This window comes from Prosopis cineraria, unplaced genomic scaffold (assembly GCF_029017545.1).
Source record: "Prosopis cineraria cultivar Desert tree isolate PC_DT_omini unplaced genomic scaffold, ASM2901754v1 PC3, whole genome shotgun sequence".
NCBI classification, from domain to species: Eukaryota; Viridiplantae; Streptophyta; class Magnoliopsida; order Fabales; family Fabaceae; genus Prosopis; species Prosopis cineraria.
In genome coordinates this window covers 8108682-8125611 of record NW_026555334.1, presented here as the reverse complement: position 1 = coordinate 8125611, position 16930 = coordinate 8108682, and the positions used below count along the sequence as shown (strand labels likewise).

The 16930-nt window shown below is 31.9% G+C and overlaps 1 protein-coding gene across 1 annotated transcript; it reads left to right on the top strand.

Moving 5' to 3' along the window:
- The first annotated feature begins 2016 nt into the window (after positions 1-2016).
- On the top strand, positions 2017-12425 carry LOC129304773 (protein RAE1-like). Its single transcript, XM_054944557.1, has 11 exons — positions 2017-2176; positions 2328-2414; positions 2649-2726; positions 3338-3531; positions 4108-4249; positions 7897-7977; positions 9056-9184; positions 9744-9821; positions 11140-11211; positions 11823-11903; positions 11987-12425. Exons 1-11 carry the CDS (start codon positions 2123-2125, stop codon positions 12035-12037), a joined length of 1047 nt encoding a protein of 348 aa, XP_054800532.1. The 5' UTR covers positions 2017-2122; the 3' UTR covers positions 12038-12425.
- The last annotated feature ends 4505 nt before the right edge of the window (positions 12426-16930 follow it).

Below are 16930 nucleotides of genomic sequence, written 5' to 3'. Positions count from 1 at the left end.
AAGAAAAAAATTAAAAAAATAGGGTTTTACCCATAATTAAATGATTTTTTATATAATATAATGATAGCTATTTTTTTCATATTCTTAAAAATAAAAAGTATAATTTATCCAATAGTTATTAAAAATTTTGAGCTAATCAGGGCAATAATTTTAAATTAATAGTTTAATCTTAGTTGAATTGAGATTAACTTAATCATAATTAAAATAATATAATTCAATTAAAATTTATAAATATTTTTATATAACCATGATAAGGGCAATATTTAAACAAATAAGACATTAATTTACAAGTAAAGAAAACATTCATGAATAAATTGCATATAATACAATAAAATAGTAACAGAGTTATTTAAGTATTTAACTACAAATTTAATAAGTTATTATTTTTTATTCCTTTCAAGTTAAAATAATATTTTATACTTAATAAAATTATTTAAAAATTAAAATTGATTACAAAATAAAGAAAAAATATTTTAAAAAAAATTTCGGGTATTCGGGCCGACCCAAATAAATTAGAAGCCTAAAGCCGTTAAAGCCGGGCTTGGCTATATAGGCTTTTTAGAATGAGTAGGATTTTTTAAATCCGATCCAAATAAGCCTGGCATGATTAAGCTCAACTCGAATAAGCCCGACTCGCTCAAATTACCAACTCTAAATGAAACCCATTAGCCATTGCTTCTCCCTAGGGCTTGCCTTCAACCATTTCCTTGTGTTTTATCAATGGAAATTGGGCTGGCAAGGACTAGGGAATAAGTATGAAAAGTCAGATTTGCCCTTTAAAAGCAATTTTATTCAAGCTCATATTTTAATATTAAGGGAAATTTTGTTATTTATACATTAATCATTTTTAACTATCTCATTGGAACAATAGTTAATTTCTTAATATTGTCTGAAAGAGAAAGAAATTTATCAGTTTATTCTTATTAAATGTATCATTTTTAAAAAACATTTTCTTTCTCATATAGAACCTTTTATTCTACCCATAGAAAATTGTGAAAATGTAAAATTAGAAGAAAGAAAATAATATTCATTTTTTCTGCAAAGTGATTTATAAAAAGAACCGCAAATTTCTTTTAAAAGATGTCTTATATATAAAATCAAAGTGAGTATTCTATTCTATATTCCTATCCTTATCTACAACATACCAAACAAAGTGATAAGTAATACTTCATCTGGACTATAATATACTCCTCCATTTTACTTTATTAATCATTTTTATCAACTTTATCATGATCAATGTAAAAAAACTAAAATGAATAGGTGTGTAGAATTTCAAATATACTCCTATATAATAAATTTAAAAAATGATGTTATATTATTTTTTTTCATAAGGAGTAATTTTAAAAATATCTTTTCAATATTATTTAAAAAGACTATATTATAATTTATAAATGAAATTAAATAAATCTTTTAACATGTACTTATAAATAAAATCAGAGAGAGTAGGATTTTGTTTTTTGGGGTAATGCATTGGAAAGATGCTTTCTATTTGGGCTTTTTCAGCCGAAGAGGATTTGGGCTTTTTATACATGAACGAGTCGATGGCGCCAAAAAAAAAAAGGGTAATAGGTCGCAAGCATCATCAAAGTCTATCTATTTTTTTAATAATAAAAGCTAAAAATATAGTAGTGAAGGGAGTGGAACATTTTTTAAAAGTTTTGTTTGGTTTAAAATATAAAATATTAAATAATTTTTATAATTATTTGAATTGCATTGACTATTAGGAGAATTATTTTTTAGCCAATGTTAATATAATCATTTTTTCTTAATTATTAAAATTAAATCTATTTTTTATTTATTATCTGAATATATATTTTTAATTGATATATAAAAGAATCTCAATATACATTAACGCGTTGATGGCGCCCCCAAAAAAAAAAAAGTTTTAATAAATCGGAAGCATTGTCAACGTCTGTCTAATGTTTTTAATAATAAAAAAACCAAATCCTCTTCGGCCCAAAAAAAATAAAAAATAAAAACAAACAAAACAAAAGCGTCCCCAAAACGCTACATGCTTTTGCCGTTCTGCGCTCTCTCCAATCTACGAATAGCGATTCATTTCTCTTGCGGTCCAAGATTTTGTCGGAGGAAATTGAGCGAGTCCCTCTAAATCGGATGCTCAATGTCGAACTTCTTGGCGACCACTACAAATCCAAATCCCAACAAGTCCTTTGAGGTATTCGGAATTCACACGCCTCCATTTCCTATGTTTGTTGCTGCTTTAAACGTTTGGTCTTTGCTCTGTCAGACTGTCACTGATAATCTCCGAGTGTTATGTAATGTTATATAATGCAAGTTCTTGTTTTCTTTGTTTGGGAATTTTTCAGGTGACTCAACCTCCTAATGATTCTGTCTCGAGTCTCAGCTTCAGTCCCAAAGCCAACTTTCTCGTAGCCACTTCATGGGATAGCCAGGTTGGTTGGTTGGTTGGTTTGTTTGTTTGTTTGTTTTTTTTTTTTTTTTGCCGTTTCCTCTCTGGGCGTGATTAGTTGCTTGTAATTTTCCCGAGCTTTTATTAACGTCCATGCTCTACATCTTGGAAGGTTTTGCTTTTAGAGTCCGGAGAGAATGCATTATTTGGTTCTGTAATTATGCTAGAAAATTTCTGTTCCAGGAAGTTATAACAAATTCCTTAACTTCCTCCGCAGGTTCGATGTTGGGAGATAGTACGAAATGGTGTAAATGTTGCCAGTGTGCCCAAGGCATCTATATCACATGACCAGCCGGTAAAATTTAGTTTTACTTCGATTATTGTCACCGTATGGTTTGTTTATTTATGTTGTTTAATTTCAATTCTCACCTCCGTGTAAGATGTCCGATTCAATAACATTGACTAGAACACCATAATGGGCTAATTGCTAGGATGCAAATGATCCTCACTTTCTTAAATTGGGTAGTTAGATCTTTCATGCGCAATTTTTGTGGGGCGATGGTTTTTCTTCATAGCAATTGATGATTCTGCAGATTTCCAAAAAAAAAAAAAAGCAAAAAAAAAAAAAAAAAGAGAAAGGAAGAAGAAGAAGAGAGAATGATTGATCCTTCAGTCTGCACATTTGATAAGCTTCGTGCTATCTTGAGTTAGGGAGGTGCGATCTATACCGGTAAAGGCAGTCTACAGATGTTAGGCGTTATTACGATGCTGAGCATCACTTTAGATGTTCAAGTGTTTATTTGATGTCAGTAATTAATCATTATATGAATGACTTGCTTAAGTTGACTTATTGCTAAATTTCTTATGATCTTATTTTTCTTAAGCTAAGATTGTTGTCTATACGGTTCATAATGCATATTTTTTTTTTTTTTTTTGTGGATAAATAATGTATATCTTCATGTATAGGTTTTATGTTCAACTTGGAAGGATGATGGCACAACCGTCTTCTCTGGTGGTTGTGATAAGCAAGTGAAGATGTGGCCTTTGTTGTCTGGAGGCCAACCAATGACTGTTGCTATGCATGATGCACCAATCAAAGAAGTTGCTTGGATTCCTGAGATGAGCCTATTAGTAACTGGAAGCTGGGACAGGACTATGAGGTAAGGCATTATCATTTTTGTTCCATTTTGTTTGTATGTGTAGTTTGACATTACAGGCCTGATTGGGTAACCCTCAAAAGCACATTCAAACCATATCGAGGATGTGCTTTTGCCAAATCTAACAAATAGTTGGATCTCTTAATTGTGCTTTGCCAAATGTAAATTGAAAACAAAAACACACACTACATAGTCTACATCTTATAGTAGTATTTACCATTGTGGATTACAGATTGTGGTGTATGAATGTATGTTTTAACATTTTGAACATTTACAACCCTTTGCCAATCCTACCTCTTTTTATGATCTGCATGATGCCATCAAATTCAGATATGATGATTGTCGATATGGCTGTTATTACTGTTAATGAACTTTTCACATTTTTTTGAACACTTTTCATGTATGTCATTAGTTGAAATAATTTTTTTCAATGGACATTAGTTGAAATATTTATTATCCATTTGTATTTCTTGTTTAGTCGGGGCCATAATTGTTGTTTGACTTCTAGCTATTTGTTGTTGTGCATGATCTGATGCATCTGTGGTTTCCACATGATAAATTTTTCCTGGCTTTTACCAGGTATTGGGATACTAGGCAGTCAAATCCAGTGCATACACAACAACTCCCAGAACGATGTTATGCAATGACAGTGAGACATCCTCTGATGGTTGTTGGGACTGCTGATAGAAATCTAATTGTTTACAACTTGCAAAATCCTCAGGTACTTGATTCTCCTCTTGAGTGCTTTCTCCATGATGATGAGTGAGACTGTATGAAGTTCATACTTGATAAGAAGCTGGTTTGCAGATTTATTGAGAAGAGACAGGAACAGTGAGCATGAGAAATAATTTGAAAGAATAAGAAAAGAAGAAAATGATAATAAAAAAAAATAAGACAAAAACCATTAGAATAAAAGCTCTCTGATCTCTCTAAATCTGTAATGAATACCATTAAATTGTCCATTAGGCCGCACAAATTATGCATATCTGTCCTGCAGACTTTTATTTGACTGTTAAAAAGTGTAGCCATTCCTTTCTGTCAACAACAACAACAACAACAAGCCTTTATCCCACTAGGTGGGGTCGGCTACATGGATTGCAAGACGCCATTGTGCTCTATTATTTATTAAGCTTTTAGAAATATTATTAATTAAGAGATCACGTTCAACAACTTCCAAGAGTGTTCTCTTAGGCCTTCCTCTACCTCTCTTAATCGGACTCAAAGTTATATGTTCCACTCTTCTCACTGGTGCCTCCCTTGGTCTTCTTTGTACATGCCCAAACCATCTCAACCGATTTTCTACCATTTTTTCCTCAATAGGTGCCACCCTCACTTTTTCACGTATGTGCTCATTTCGAATTTTATCTTTACGTGTATGTCCGCACATCCATCGTAACATTCTCATCTCTGCTACTCCAACTTTATGCTCTTGCTGTCCCGTTAGAGCCCAGCATTCACTACTATATAACATTGCCGGTCTGATAGCAGTACGATAAAACTTTCCTTTAAGTTTATTAGGCACCTTACGGTCACAAATAACTCCTTTAGCTTTTCTCCAATTAAACCACCCAGCTTGAATTCTATGTGAAATATCTCCACTGATTTCGCCATCATTTTGGATAATGGCTCCCAAATATCTAAACTTTTCCACTTGAGGTATAATTTGATCTCCCAATTTCACTTCCAAATTATTTTCGAATAGTCCTTTATCAAATTTACAATATAAATATTCTGTCTTACTTCTACTCAGACGAAAACCTTTCGACTCCAATGTCCTCCTCCATAACTCAAGTTTGCAATTAACCTCTTCTCTTGTCTCTGCTATAAGAACTATATCATCCGCGAAGAGCATACATTTCGGGATTTCCTCTTGAATATGTTCCGTCAAAACATTTAAAATCAAGTTGAACAAATAAGGACTCAGAGATGATCCCTGATGTAGCCCAATCTTTATAGAAAAATCCTTTGTTTGACCACTAGGCGTTCTTATACTAGTTTTTACCCCCTCATACATATCTTGTATGGCTTTAATATAAGCAATCCGTACTCCCTTTTTTTCCAACGCTTTCCAAAGCACTTCTCTTGGTATACGGTCATAAGCTTTTTCCAAATCAATAAAAACCATGTGTAGATCTTTATCTTTACAACGATACTTTTCCATTAATCCCCTTAGTAGATAAATCGCCTCTGTAGTTGATCTACCTGGCATAAAACCAAATTGATTCTCAGAAATACTTGTCTCCAATCTCAACCTGTGCTCAATTACTTTCTCCCACAATTTCATTGTGTGGCTCATGAGTTTAATCCCTCTATAGTTAGTACAATTTAAAGAAAGATATACTTCTTCATAAAATGTTGCCCTTCTTCATCTTGCTAGTTTGTGAAGTTAGGCTTACCTCCCTGATTTGCTAAACCAGCCAGATGGTTGTCATGGGCTGGGGAACTGTTGAAGATGTACAATTCTTCCTTTGTTAGGCATCATGGTGTCACACCAACCTGTCTTCTGGCTTGCAATAAAATTTTTATGGCAACTCTTAGAAGGGCCCATTCCTGAAGTTTCTATGCATAAAAATAAAAAAAGGAATAGAGACCTTGAAACTACTTTAAAGCTTCTTAGTGCATATAACATCATTTCCTGCAGATTAACACTTGGGATTTATCATCCCCTAACAAATATAGCCAGTATAGCCATTAGGTTGTTTATTGAGTAACTAGCTCTATCATGAGATTGCCAAGACTTGCATAAATAGAATAAAATATCTTCAGTTTTGTTTGTTTCAGAAAAAAAGATGACCAATTTGCCTCCATAGTTGATAATTCAGCCACTTCTAGGAGATGGGGAATTGAAAATAAAGCCTTAATAACATAATACCTTTCCAGAAACTTTAACAGATTGTCAACTTACAAAGCCTGTCTTCTTTAACAATCCCAGTCTGTTCATGTTTAATATTTTATTTGACATTGATGGGTACTTAAGTAGGATGGGGAACCCTACCTCAAAAGCTAGCTGTTGAAGTGGGAGAACTAACCCACTTATATACCCCATTAAGCATCCCATACTACTCAATGTGAGACTTGGTATCCCATACTACCAAGTCTCTATCAATTGGCCCCCTATGGAAAGCTGACGTCTCGATAGCTACACTCCACAGCACTTAACTAGGTCTCCTTCCAGTCAAAACCCTCTATGGGTAGCTCTTTCTGGAACCCCCGACAATGAGGCTCTGATACCAATTGATGGGTACTTAAGCAGGATAGAGAACCCTACCTCAAAAGCTAGCTGTTGAAGTGGGGAACCAACCCACTTATATACCTCATTGAGCATCCCATACTACTCAATGTGAGACTTGGTATCCCATACTACCAAGTCTCTATCAATTGGCCCTCCATGGAAAGCTGATGTCCCAACGGCTACACTCCACAGCACTTAACTCAGTCTCCTTCTGGTTAGAACCCTCTATGGGTAGCCCTTTCCGGAACCTCCGACACGAGGCTCTGATACCAATTGATGGGTACTCAAGCAGGGAACCTTATCTCAAAATCTAGCTGTTGAAGTAGGAGAACCAACCCACTTATCTACTCCATTGAACATCCCATACTACTCAATGTGAGACTTAGTATCTCATACTACCAAGTCTCTATCAAATGATAGAGCTGGTGATTCCCAAAAGATTTTCCTGTCATTTCCTAAGGCTTATAGTAGACAATCTAGGCAGGGAGGTGATTTAGAGAAGACTAAGACCAGTGGTCAAAAGGTTTATTTGAAGGTTTATAACTGTAAGATTCAAATGATAAAAGAAGAGTCAAGTTAGGTGTAGCTTGGGATATGGGTAGTGTTAGTAGGGGTAATGACTACTTTTTGACTCTTTAACTATGTACTTCCATGATGAGGGATGAAGAGGGACTATTGGAGAATTGTGGTCAAGTGAGGAGAGTTCTGGCCTCTCGAATGCCAGATTAGGGGTGGAGAAGATAATCTTTTCTTCATCATTTTATCTTTCTACTTCAGTTTGTATTTGTGAGAGACCAGTGTTTGTGTTGCTGCTTAGAGGGTATAGGTTATGTTGTTTCATGCTCTGTAATTGCCATCTCAGTGTAGTTTCAGTCTTTATTTTGATTGTAATCCCACTCTATTGTTCAGCAATAGTAATTGTTAGTTACACTTACAGTGTATTTTCTGGTTTTGCTTATTTTTAAGCTTAATAGAGTAGAGGGTTCCATCAGACATCTTATGGTGGGAATGAGCATGCCATGTAGTATAACTAAGAAACACATTCCTAAAACCAATTATTTTTCTTTTTGCCCAAAATGCTTTTGGTCATTTATGGTAAACGTCCCTTACATTGGCCATCTGTTCATTTGCAACAGGTTGAATTCAAGAGAATTACTTCTCCCTTGAAGTATCAGACAAGGTGCCTTGCTGCATTTCCTGATCAACAAGGTTTCCTGGTAAGCTTTCTATATATATTTTTGTGGCTCCTTTTCAATATCTGGGAAGACTTATTTTTAATTCACTTCCCCTTTTTCCCATTAGTATCTGTTGAAAAACTTTATGTTTCTTGAATATTTCATGTATATATTTATTTATTCAAAGATGTGCTAAATGTACAACTCTGTTACAAATAAATAGGCAGGCATGAACTAGAGGACTGGGCCCCAAAGGGAAATTTAACACCTATACTAGGACCGTAGATATGAAAGTCAATTGAAAAATGAGAGTTGACTATCCTAAATAAGGCAACTATCTGTTGACAGCCCTTGTGGCCGTGTCCTCATGTTTAAGTTAATTTTTGATATAGGAATGATATGATGGTTTTGTTTTGCCAACAATGGTTATTGAGGACCTGATTTCTACATATTTCATTGTCGCATAGGGAGTTTATTCCATCTGCTATACTTTCAAGTCAGCTAGGTTACTCTTTTGAGTGATTTTCATGGTTTGCTGTTTTTACGTTGTCATACTATTCAGAAAACTGATTTGTATATTGCTTTTTCCAAATTTTGAGTTAGCAAAGGCTATACTTGAGATAATTTGAGATTTTTTTCAGCTGGTTTTATGCTAATTTGAGATATTAAGGTAGTTTTGGCATTTTAGCTAAACCGTGGGAATTTCAACAAAAGAATGCATTTACAAAAGCTGAAAAGGCCTATGATTTTTCTATTCAAATACTGAAGCGATAATAATTTTATAATTTCTAGATAGGCGAGTGTTGGGTTAGTAATGAAACTTAGATCTTATCCACCTAAAAAGATGCTTAAGTATTCAAATACTTCCAAACCTGCAGTGAAAGGGGGCATATAATTTATTTTCTTCTCCTGGTTTTCCATCTTTTTAAAGCTTGAAGTTTTCATATTATCTTTTGTCTTGGTTCATCCTAGGAAGCACCCCTTTAATGCTTAAAATATTCTGTGATCTCCAATATACGAGAGTGACTTCTAAAGATCTTTATTTTCATGATTTTCTTTCCTGAGTATCTTGTAAGAGTAGATTGATTGAGACTGAACTTGAATCTGACGGTCACTGCAGGTTGGATCAATCGAAGGGAGAGTCGGGGTGCATCATTTGGATGATAGCCAACAGAGTAAAAACTTTACTTTCAAATGCCACAGAGAGGGCAATGAGATATACTCAGTCAACTCTTTAAACTTCCATCCTGTAATATTTTGCTTTCCGTCAGTCTCTTCTTTTTACTTTTAAGTTGATTATCAATAAACAATATGCATGCCAAATTGTCATGAGTCCTTTAAATGGTGAAATGTCATTATCATCTTTCCATTTTAGTTAGAAACATCCATCCATCTGTATTACAAAGGGAAATGTTGAACATCACTCTATGCTTCAACACATTTAAGGGCAGGAGGAGTCCTTTTAAATATGAGCATTTCTTTCTTCCCCACAAAATTTTTTCTTTCTTTCTTCCCTCCCTTTTTTGTTGTTTTTTTTTAATCATCATCAATCTCTTAATATGAATCAACAAAATCTGCTCTGAAGTTCCTGGGCAAACATCTCTGCTGTTCAAGTACTCCTAACAAATTATTCCAGAAAAATCAGTTTCTTGGCAGTAAAGTAACTCTCTGAAAAGAAGAGACAAAAGTGTTTGGGCCTCCTAATTTTGCTATCTATCAATTTATTGAGTAATGCAGTCTGGATAAATAATGGTCTTGAGGAAACTTAGAATTCGCTATCATTTTGTTTATCATTGCATTTGTTACAGGTACATCATACATTTGCAACTGCGGGTTCTGATGGAGCTTTTAACTTTTGGGACAAGGATAGTAAACAGAGACTTAAGGTTCTACCAATGCCTTCATTCAATTTTAATTAGTATACTTATTTTCCAATAACAAATCAAATGCATGAGCTGTATATAGATCAGTGTTGTTAAAGGTGAAAGGCACAAAGCCTGTAAAATGCCTTAGGCACAAGGCGCTAGAAAGGCATGTGCCTGAGTGAAGCAAGGCGCTACTATGTGAACATGCAACATATATAACCAACTAAAAATAGATAAAATGATAAATATAAATTTATTTAAAACTTCATATATTGTGTTCTCTTATCATAATTAAAAATTCAATAAAAAATAATTTTTTATAATAAATTAAAATCTTTTCTATTCTGTAATTGTTTTCTCTTGTTTAAAATTTAAATGTTTCCTATTTTCTTTTGTGATATAAGTTTCCTTATTTTTCATATCATATAATTTATATCATATAATCACTTTCTATATTTTATATCATATTTATTAAAATATTGTTTAAAATTTAAATGTTTCCTATTTTCTTTTGTGATATAAGTTTCCTTATTTTTCATATCATATAATCACTTTCTATATTTTATATCATATTTATTAAAATATGATATAAAATATTGAAATACCCACTAACCAGTCACGATCATGAGTCACGAATCCATGGATGAATCTTCTTCCACTTTTATAAAAATTGTGACTCATGATTACAATGCCCAGTCAGTCACGCAATACCCAGTCAGTGGATGAATCGTCTTTCTTCTATTCCCAGCCAGCGTCCTTCCTTGTCTTCTCTTCTGCAATACACAGTCCCAGTTGTCATCTTCCCTTCTCCAATACCCAGTCCCTTTGATCTCGATCTTCTCTTCTCTACTGCTTCAAGGCGCTATTAGGTGAGCACCTTTTGGTCATGCAAATCACACAAGGCGCTCTTAGGCGAGCACTTGACTAAACCCATCACCTCTCTGCATTGAGAGGCGATGGCCATGATCAGCGCCTCACCTTTGCACCTTAGGTGCTGAGGCGAGTGCCTTTAAAAGCATTGATATATAGATATAATAGCATATAAGCCTATTTGGTCTTTGCATTCTTTCATCCCATCTTTTGATTCCATATATGTTGTAGTGGTGTTTTTGGTGTAATCAAGTGTGCTTTATACTTTGAGAGAATAATAAGTAAGGATTTTGTAAGAATATTAATGCCGAATCAAGAGCTTTAATACTGAAATATGGGAAAAAAAGTACTGAATTTGGGAATTTTAGTGCTGAATAAATCTTAATTTGACATTAATGTTCTTATGGGTCCTTACTTGTCATTCTCCCTAATACTTTTCCAATTTTATTATAATCTTTTCTAATTTCAGGCCATGTTAAGGTGCAGTCAACCTATTCCTTGCAGTACTTTCAACAATGATGGTTCAATCTTTGCTTACTCGGTACATACCTGTTTCTGCACTAGTTTGCAGTTCTATGAAATAAATTTAGGCGCCCTCTTTGAATCACATTAAAATACATTTAGTTGGAAGCATTGAGAATCAGGAATTTAACTGCCTTTTTCTTTCAATCAGTAGTGAGGGTACCTTGAAAATCTCCTCCGCACAGTATTGGAGAGAGGGTGCAAAAATGCCAGAGAAGAGAATCGTCTGGAACTTTCGAAATAAGATAGAAAAAGAAGTGAAAAAAATGTAGGTAATATTCCCAAAATAATGAAGGAATGTAAGAAGATAGCAAGAAAGGAGAGTTAATTATTGGTTCTTCGTAATTAACCTGTCTGTCAATGTCATATGACAAAGAAAAGTTATACATTGTTGCTTTGGCAATAGACAAGGGTCATAAGAGGTTGTAAGTGATGTGTTGACGTCCTTGTTCTGCTATGATTGGAAGTGTATATTGCGCAGTTTACTCACCAGTTTTGTTATTGTAGACTCATCTTGCGTAACAAAAATTTCTTTATGAAGAGCCATAAAAAAAAGAAAGAAAAAATTTCTTAATGAATGTTGTTAAACCTTGTGCAAATGATATGCTGATATGATATCCTTGTTCATAGGTCTGCTATGACTGGAGTAAAGGGGCTGAAAATCATAATCCTGCAACAGCGAAGACTTACATTTTACTGCACTTGCCACAGGTATTCGGTTTGGTTGAAAAAAAAAAAAAGGTTCTTTAATAGCTTTTGACGACATGCAAATGTGATATGCTTCTGCAATGCAGGAATCTGAGGTCAAGGGCAAACCTCGACTTGGAACTACTGGTAGAAAGTAGAGATTATACTGGTGTAGAATGGGGGGCATGGTCTCGACTTTCTGTTTACTTGTTTAGTTCTTCATTCTAGATATGTATATTACTAAGCTTTGGATCCTCTCAAATGATATGATGGTCATGTGATGTGAGCAGAAAAATGGATGCACGATAATTTATGACAAGCAAGGCAAGACATTTGATTTCTTTCTTCCACACGACGCATCATGTTGCTGTGGGGAGGATCCAAATCGTATTGGTTAATAATTTGGTAGTTTTATGATCGGGCATGGTTTTAGTTTCTACTGCGGGAAGGCATCTGTAATTAGATTATGATTGCTTTAGGTAGAGATTGCAGAATTGTAACACATTTGATGCTTTAAGATGTATATATTTATTTGTTTCATATTTAGCTCGAGGTCGTGATATGATATGAAGGATTTAGTCAAACATTTTTTTTTTTGTTGGTTAGTCAAACAATTTTAATTGTGATGAGTGAGAATGTTTGAAGTGCTTTATCATCAAATTTGGTTTATCCTATAATAATAATCGTGTCTTTCAGCTGATGCGAAGGCCTCACTTTTTATTCGTCCAGCTTTCTCCTGGTGACTTTCTATCCACCTCTATTCTGTTTTATTGCTAACAAGTATCATTTTATTAGAGTCAATTTTGTTTAAGGTATAGTTGTGTGCTAAATGTAGGTACTTTTCTCATCAAAGACTTGTTATGCATATCTATTCTAGTTTTTTTTTTTTTGTGGAATTTCAAAATAGGTTTTTTTTTAATTGCTCTTAGGTATCCTCCTATTGAAAACAGTTAAAATACAATTGGATATGTCTAAATTGGTCAAATGCTATTTAAGGAGGCTTTTGGTGAAAACTTAAGGACTTGTTTGCTTTAGTTTATTTTATTAAAAATACTTATATTTTTTAAAATTATTTTATGAGTTTTTATAGTATTTGTTTAAATTTTTGAAAATAATTAAAATAAAAAAAAGCACATTCTTGATTATTTTAAGAAGTTATTTTTGAGTAGTTTCTTAAAGTAGTTTAATGCGGTAAATAAGAGAGTATTTTAAAGAAATGTGAGATATTATAAAATTTTAAAAATAATATAATAAAAAATTATTTTTATAAAAAAATTAAGGAAGATATTATAAATTTATAAGTAATTAATTAATAATCACTTTTTTGTCATGAAAATCAAACACAATAATATTTGTTTTTTATAAAATTTCTATAAAATAAATTTCTCTATAAAATTTTTAAATTATTTATTTTTTAATCTTAAACAAATGAGTCTCAAATCTTAATGAAGATAAAAAAATATAAAAAAAATAGAAAAATACAAAATATGATGAATCAATAAAAGAGACTAAAATGAAAGCTAATTTGGTGGGCGAAGCCATTAGGCTTTGATGGCCCAAATATTCGCCCATAGTTTTTTTTTTTGTTTTTTGTTTTTAAATGATGGCTTGTAATTTGTTATGAGTTGCATTTATTTATTTAAGAAAATATAATTATGAATTCTTATAGTTTTATTGAATTTTACTTTTAGTCCTTATTCTTTTTTAGTGTTTTTAATTTTTATAGGGACTGAAAAAATTAAAAACAGTAAAATTTAATTATCTGAATAACGAATGTTATCCAATCTCGTTGAAATTATAGGGATTAAAAATATTGAAAAAAAACTATAAGAACTAAAAAAAAATTTATGAAATTATAGGGATTGATGATTGTGTTTTCTAGGTTAAGAAATTCAGTTCAAAGTACTTTTTTTTTTTGGCCCAAAGTTAAGCTTTTAAATTACAAAATTACCTTCAATGGCTCACTCTCTTCGATGAAGTTTATTAATTAAAGAATATTTCTTAGTTTGTTAAGAGTTTGCTTTGTAGGAAATATTTAAAAAAAAACAAAGGATATTTAAGAGGAAAGAAAGGTCTTGTATTAAAAAACACAAGGAAGGTTCCCATAAAAAGATTGGAGAGAGCATAATTTCCTACACGTGTTGATGGGAAATTAATGTAGGTGTATAGAGAATTCATGTAGATTGTAGACTGGTTAAAAATCAGCCATTAAACATGCACCTATTTCCCATACCGTAGGAAGGTGTTGAAACTTCAAAGCCACTTTCACAGGGCATCCGAGCATATCCCTCGAGAATTTCCGTATTTCGGTTAGTGAGATTAAGGAGCAGGAAGTATTTTGGTTTAGGAACACTTGGATGCTTTGATTGCGAGATTTTTCGGGGCTGTCGATGCTGATGGTTCAGAGACAGAAACTTTGAACTTAGACCATCAATTAGAAGTCATTCCTTTTCGCTAGTAAAATTTATAATCAGTCGTGTCAGAGATTACAAAAAGGGAGAATGGCATTGCAAGCTTTAAAAATAGAGAAAAGTGCACTGCAGGTTTAAGAAATTTTGATAATGTATTGCCGGCTCAAGGCTTTTGCTATAATTTTTCTTAAAAATAAAAGTATAATTTTATCCTTAATCAAAATGAAAGAAACGAATTGAAAGTGGTGGAATGATCAACTTGATACGCATGAACATTTAGTTAAAAATTTATGAATATTGTGTTGTGCATCTATGGACATTGTATTGTATATTGTTTTGCATAATTTGTATATTTTACTAAACTTACTAATCAATGGACACATATGCACCTTGTGTTGAGAATTCATGAACATTGTGTTGAGAAACCATAAATGTTGTGTTATACACTCATGAATATTGTGTTGTACACACTCTGCATGACTATTTTAATTAACATACAAATCAACTGGACATGAATCGATATTGTGTTGAGAATTCATGAAAATCGTATTGTGCATCCATGGACATGGTGTTGTATATTGTCTGTATAATTTATACATTTTTTTAAACCTATAGATCAATTTAACATGCATGAACATTTAGTTGAGAATGCATGAACATTATACTGTGTATCCATGAATATTGTATTATACATTGTCTGCATAACTTGTATATTTTATTAAACCTACTGATCAATTGGACACGCATAGATATTGTATTGAGAATTTATGAATATTGTATCTGTACACTTATGGACATGTTTTGTATATACTCTGTATGACTCGTATATTTTAATTAACCTATAGATTTATTGAATATGTATGTATTGTGTTGATAATTTATGAATATCATATTGAGAATACATGATCATTGTGTTGTGCTTTGTGGATGAGAGTTTCACTCAAGTTTTGAGTTTTCAAATCACACAATACTTTCATGCCAAAAAAAAATTGCAACAAGGGTCTCTGGATTTGCAGTGCATTATTAAAATTTATTACATTCAAAGTGTAATTTTCTATTTTTTAAGGGCATGCAGTGTGATTCTCCCTTATAAAAAAAAAAAAAAACCAAAAGTACATCTGTACTTTGATTGTGCATTTTATTTTTAGCTTCTAATTTTATTTTATTATTCTCAATTCTTTTCGTTTGAGCCAGGTGTAATGGTAGCTCGTATTTTGAAAATGCACACAAGGACCATGATATGGTATTGATTAAATTTAATTTTATTGACACATACTTAATTCTGTTAAACCCTTTGTTAACGTGCACTTAGGGCTTGTTTGTTTTCATTTTAAAATTATTTTTTGTTTTTAAAATACAAAAATTTAAAAACTTTTCTGATTAAGTGTTTTCAATTTAATTGTTTCTAAATTGTTTTTATTTTTTATCTTTTTAAAATAGAACAACCTCAAGTTGTTTTCATTTTAATTTTTTTTCTTTTCAGAATACATTACAATTACTTTAATTAATTTTTATCATAAATCATCACCATTAACCTCTTATAATTATCATTATCAATTTATTTTTTAATTCTAATTTTTTTAATTAAATAAAAAAATGGATTTTAATTTTATTTTGTTTTAAAAACAATTTCAAAAATTGTACTACAAACCAATGTTTAAAAATAAAAAAAATAAAAACAAAACCAAATAAGCCCTTAGTCTCTTACTTTCCTCGGTAGCATTCTATTTAATCTAAATATACAATGAAGCTTCTTTTAAGTCCCCTTACCTTTTATTTTTAATTATACCTAGTCAATTTATTTTTATGCCGGCATATTTTTATTGTGTTAGCAAAGGATTTATAGAGTTATAGTGAAATTAACTTCATCAATACCAGCTTATGACCGTTATATTTAAAATTAGAGATTAAAAGTTTTAAACGGATCAAATAAAGGGACTAAAAATAATAAAATAAATATTGGGACTAAAAACGAACATAGTCAAAAGTATATGGATCTATCGTTGTATTTTTTATAAACAATAACCTCTGAAGTTTGGTCCTTGTAAATTAAAAAAAAAGATTGTTTAGGTTTTTTTTTAGTATGTCACATTTTATTATATTATTCATTCATGTATTATTTTCGTTTCTGCTGAATATCAAAGTATAGAATTTCTTTCTATCTAATACTAAACTATAAACATTTTTTTAGGAATGAGATTTGTGAATAATGCATTTTATCATAGATTTTGTTATATATCGATAATAGATATTTCATAAAAATTAATTAACAATAACTCAGTGTTTTAAAGTATGGCAATTATGTAATTTAAGAACAATTTAAAAATGTAAAAAAAATAATAGTAATAATTAACATAATAAGAGAGTGCTATCCATACGTGGATAGACGTATATATCACTCATTTGAATTATAAACTCAGAATTATTATTCAATTGTGCCCATCACACATGTTATGTTTCTGGGCATTGCTGGGGAGCATGACGCCGATGAAGATCACTGACATTGAAGTTAATTATTATTGTCATGGTCACAGGTGTTTTACTTTTTTTTAAATTAATTTTTACAGAGCATTAAGATGATGATGGTGATGATCGCAAAACATCTTTAAAGTTGTCAACTAAAAAGTTACTGGGATAAAA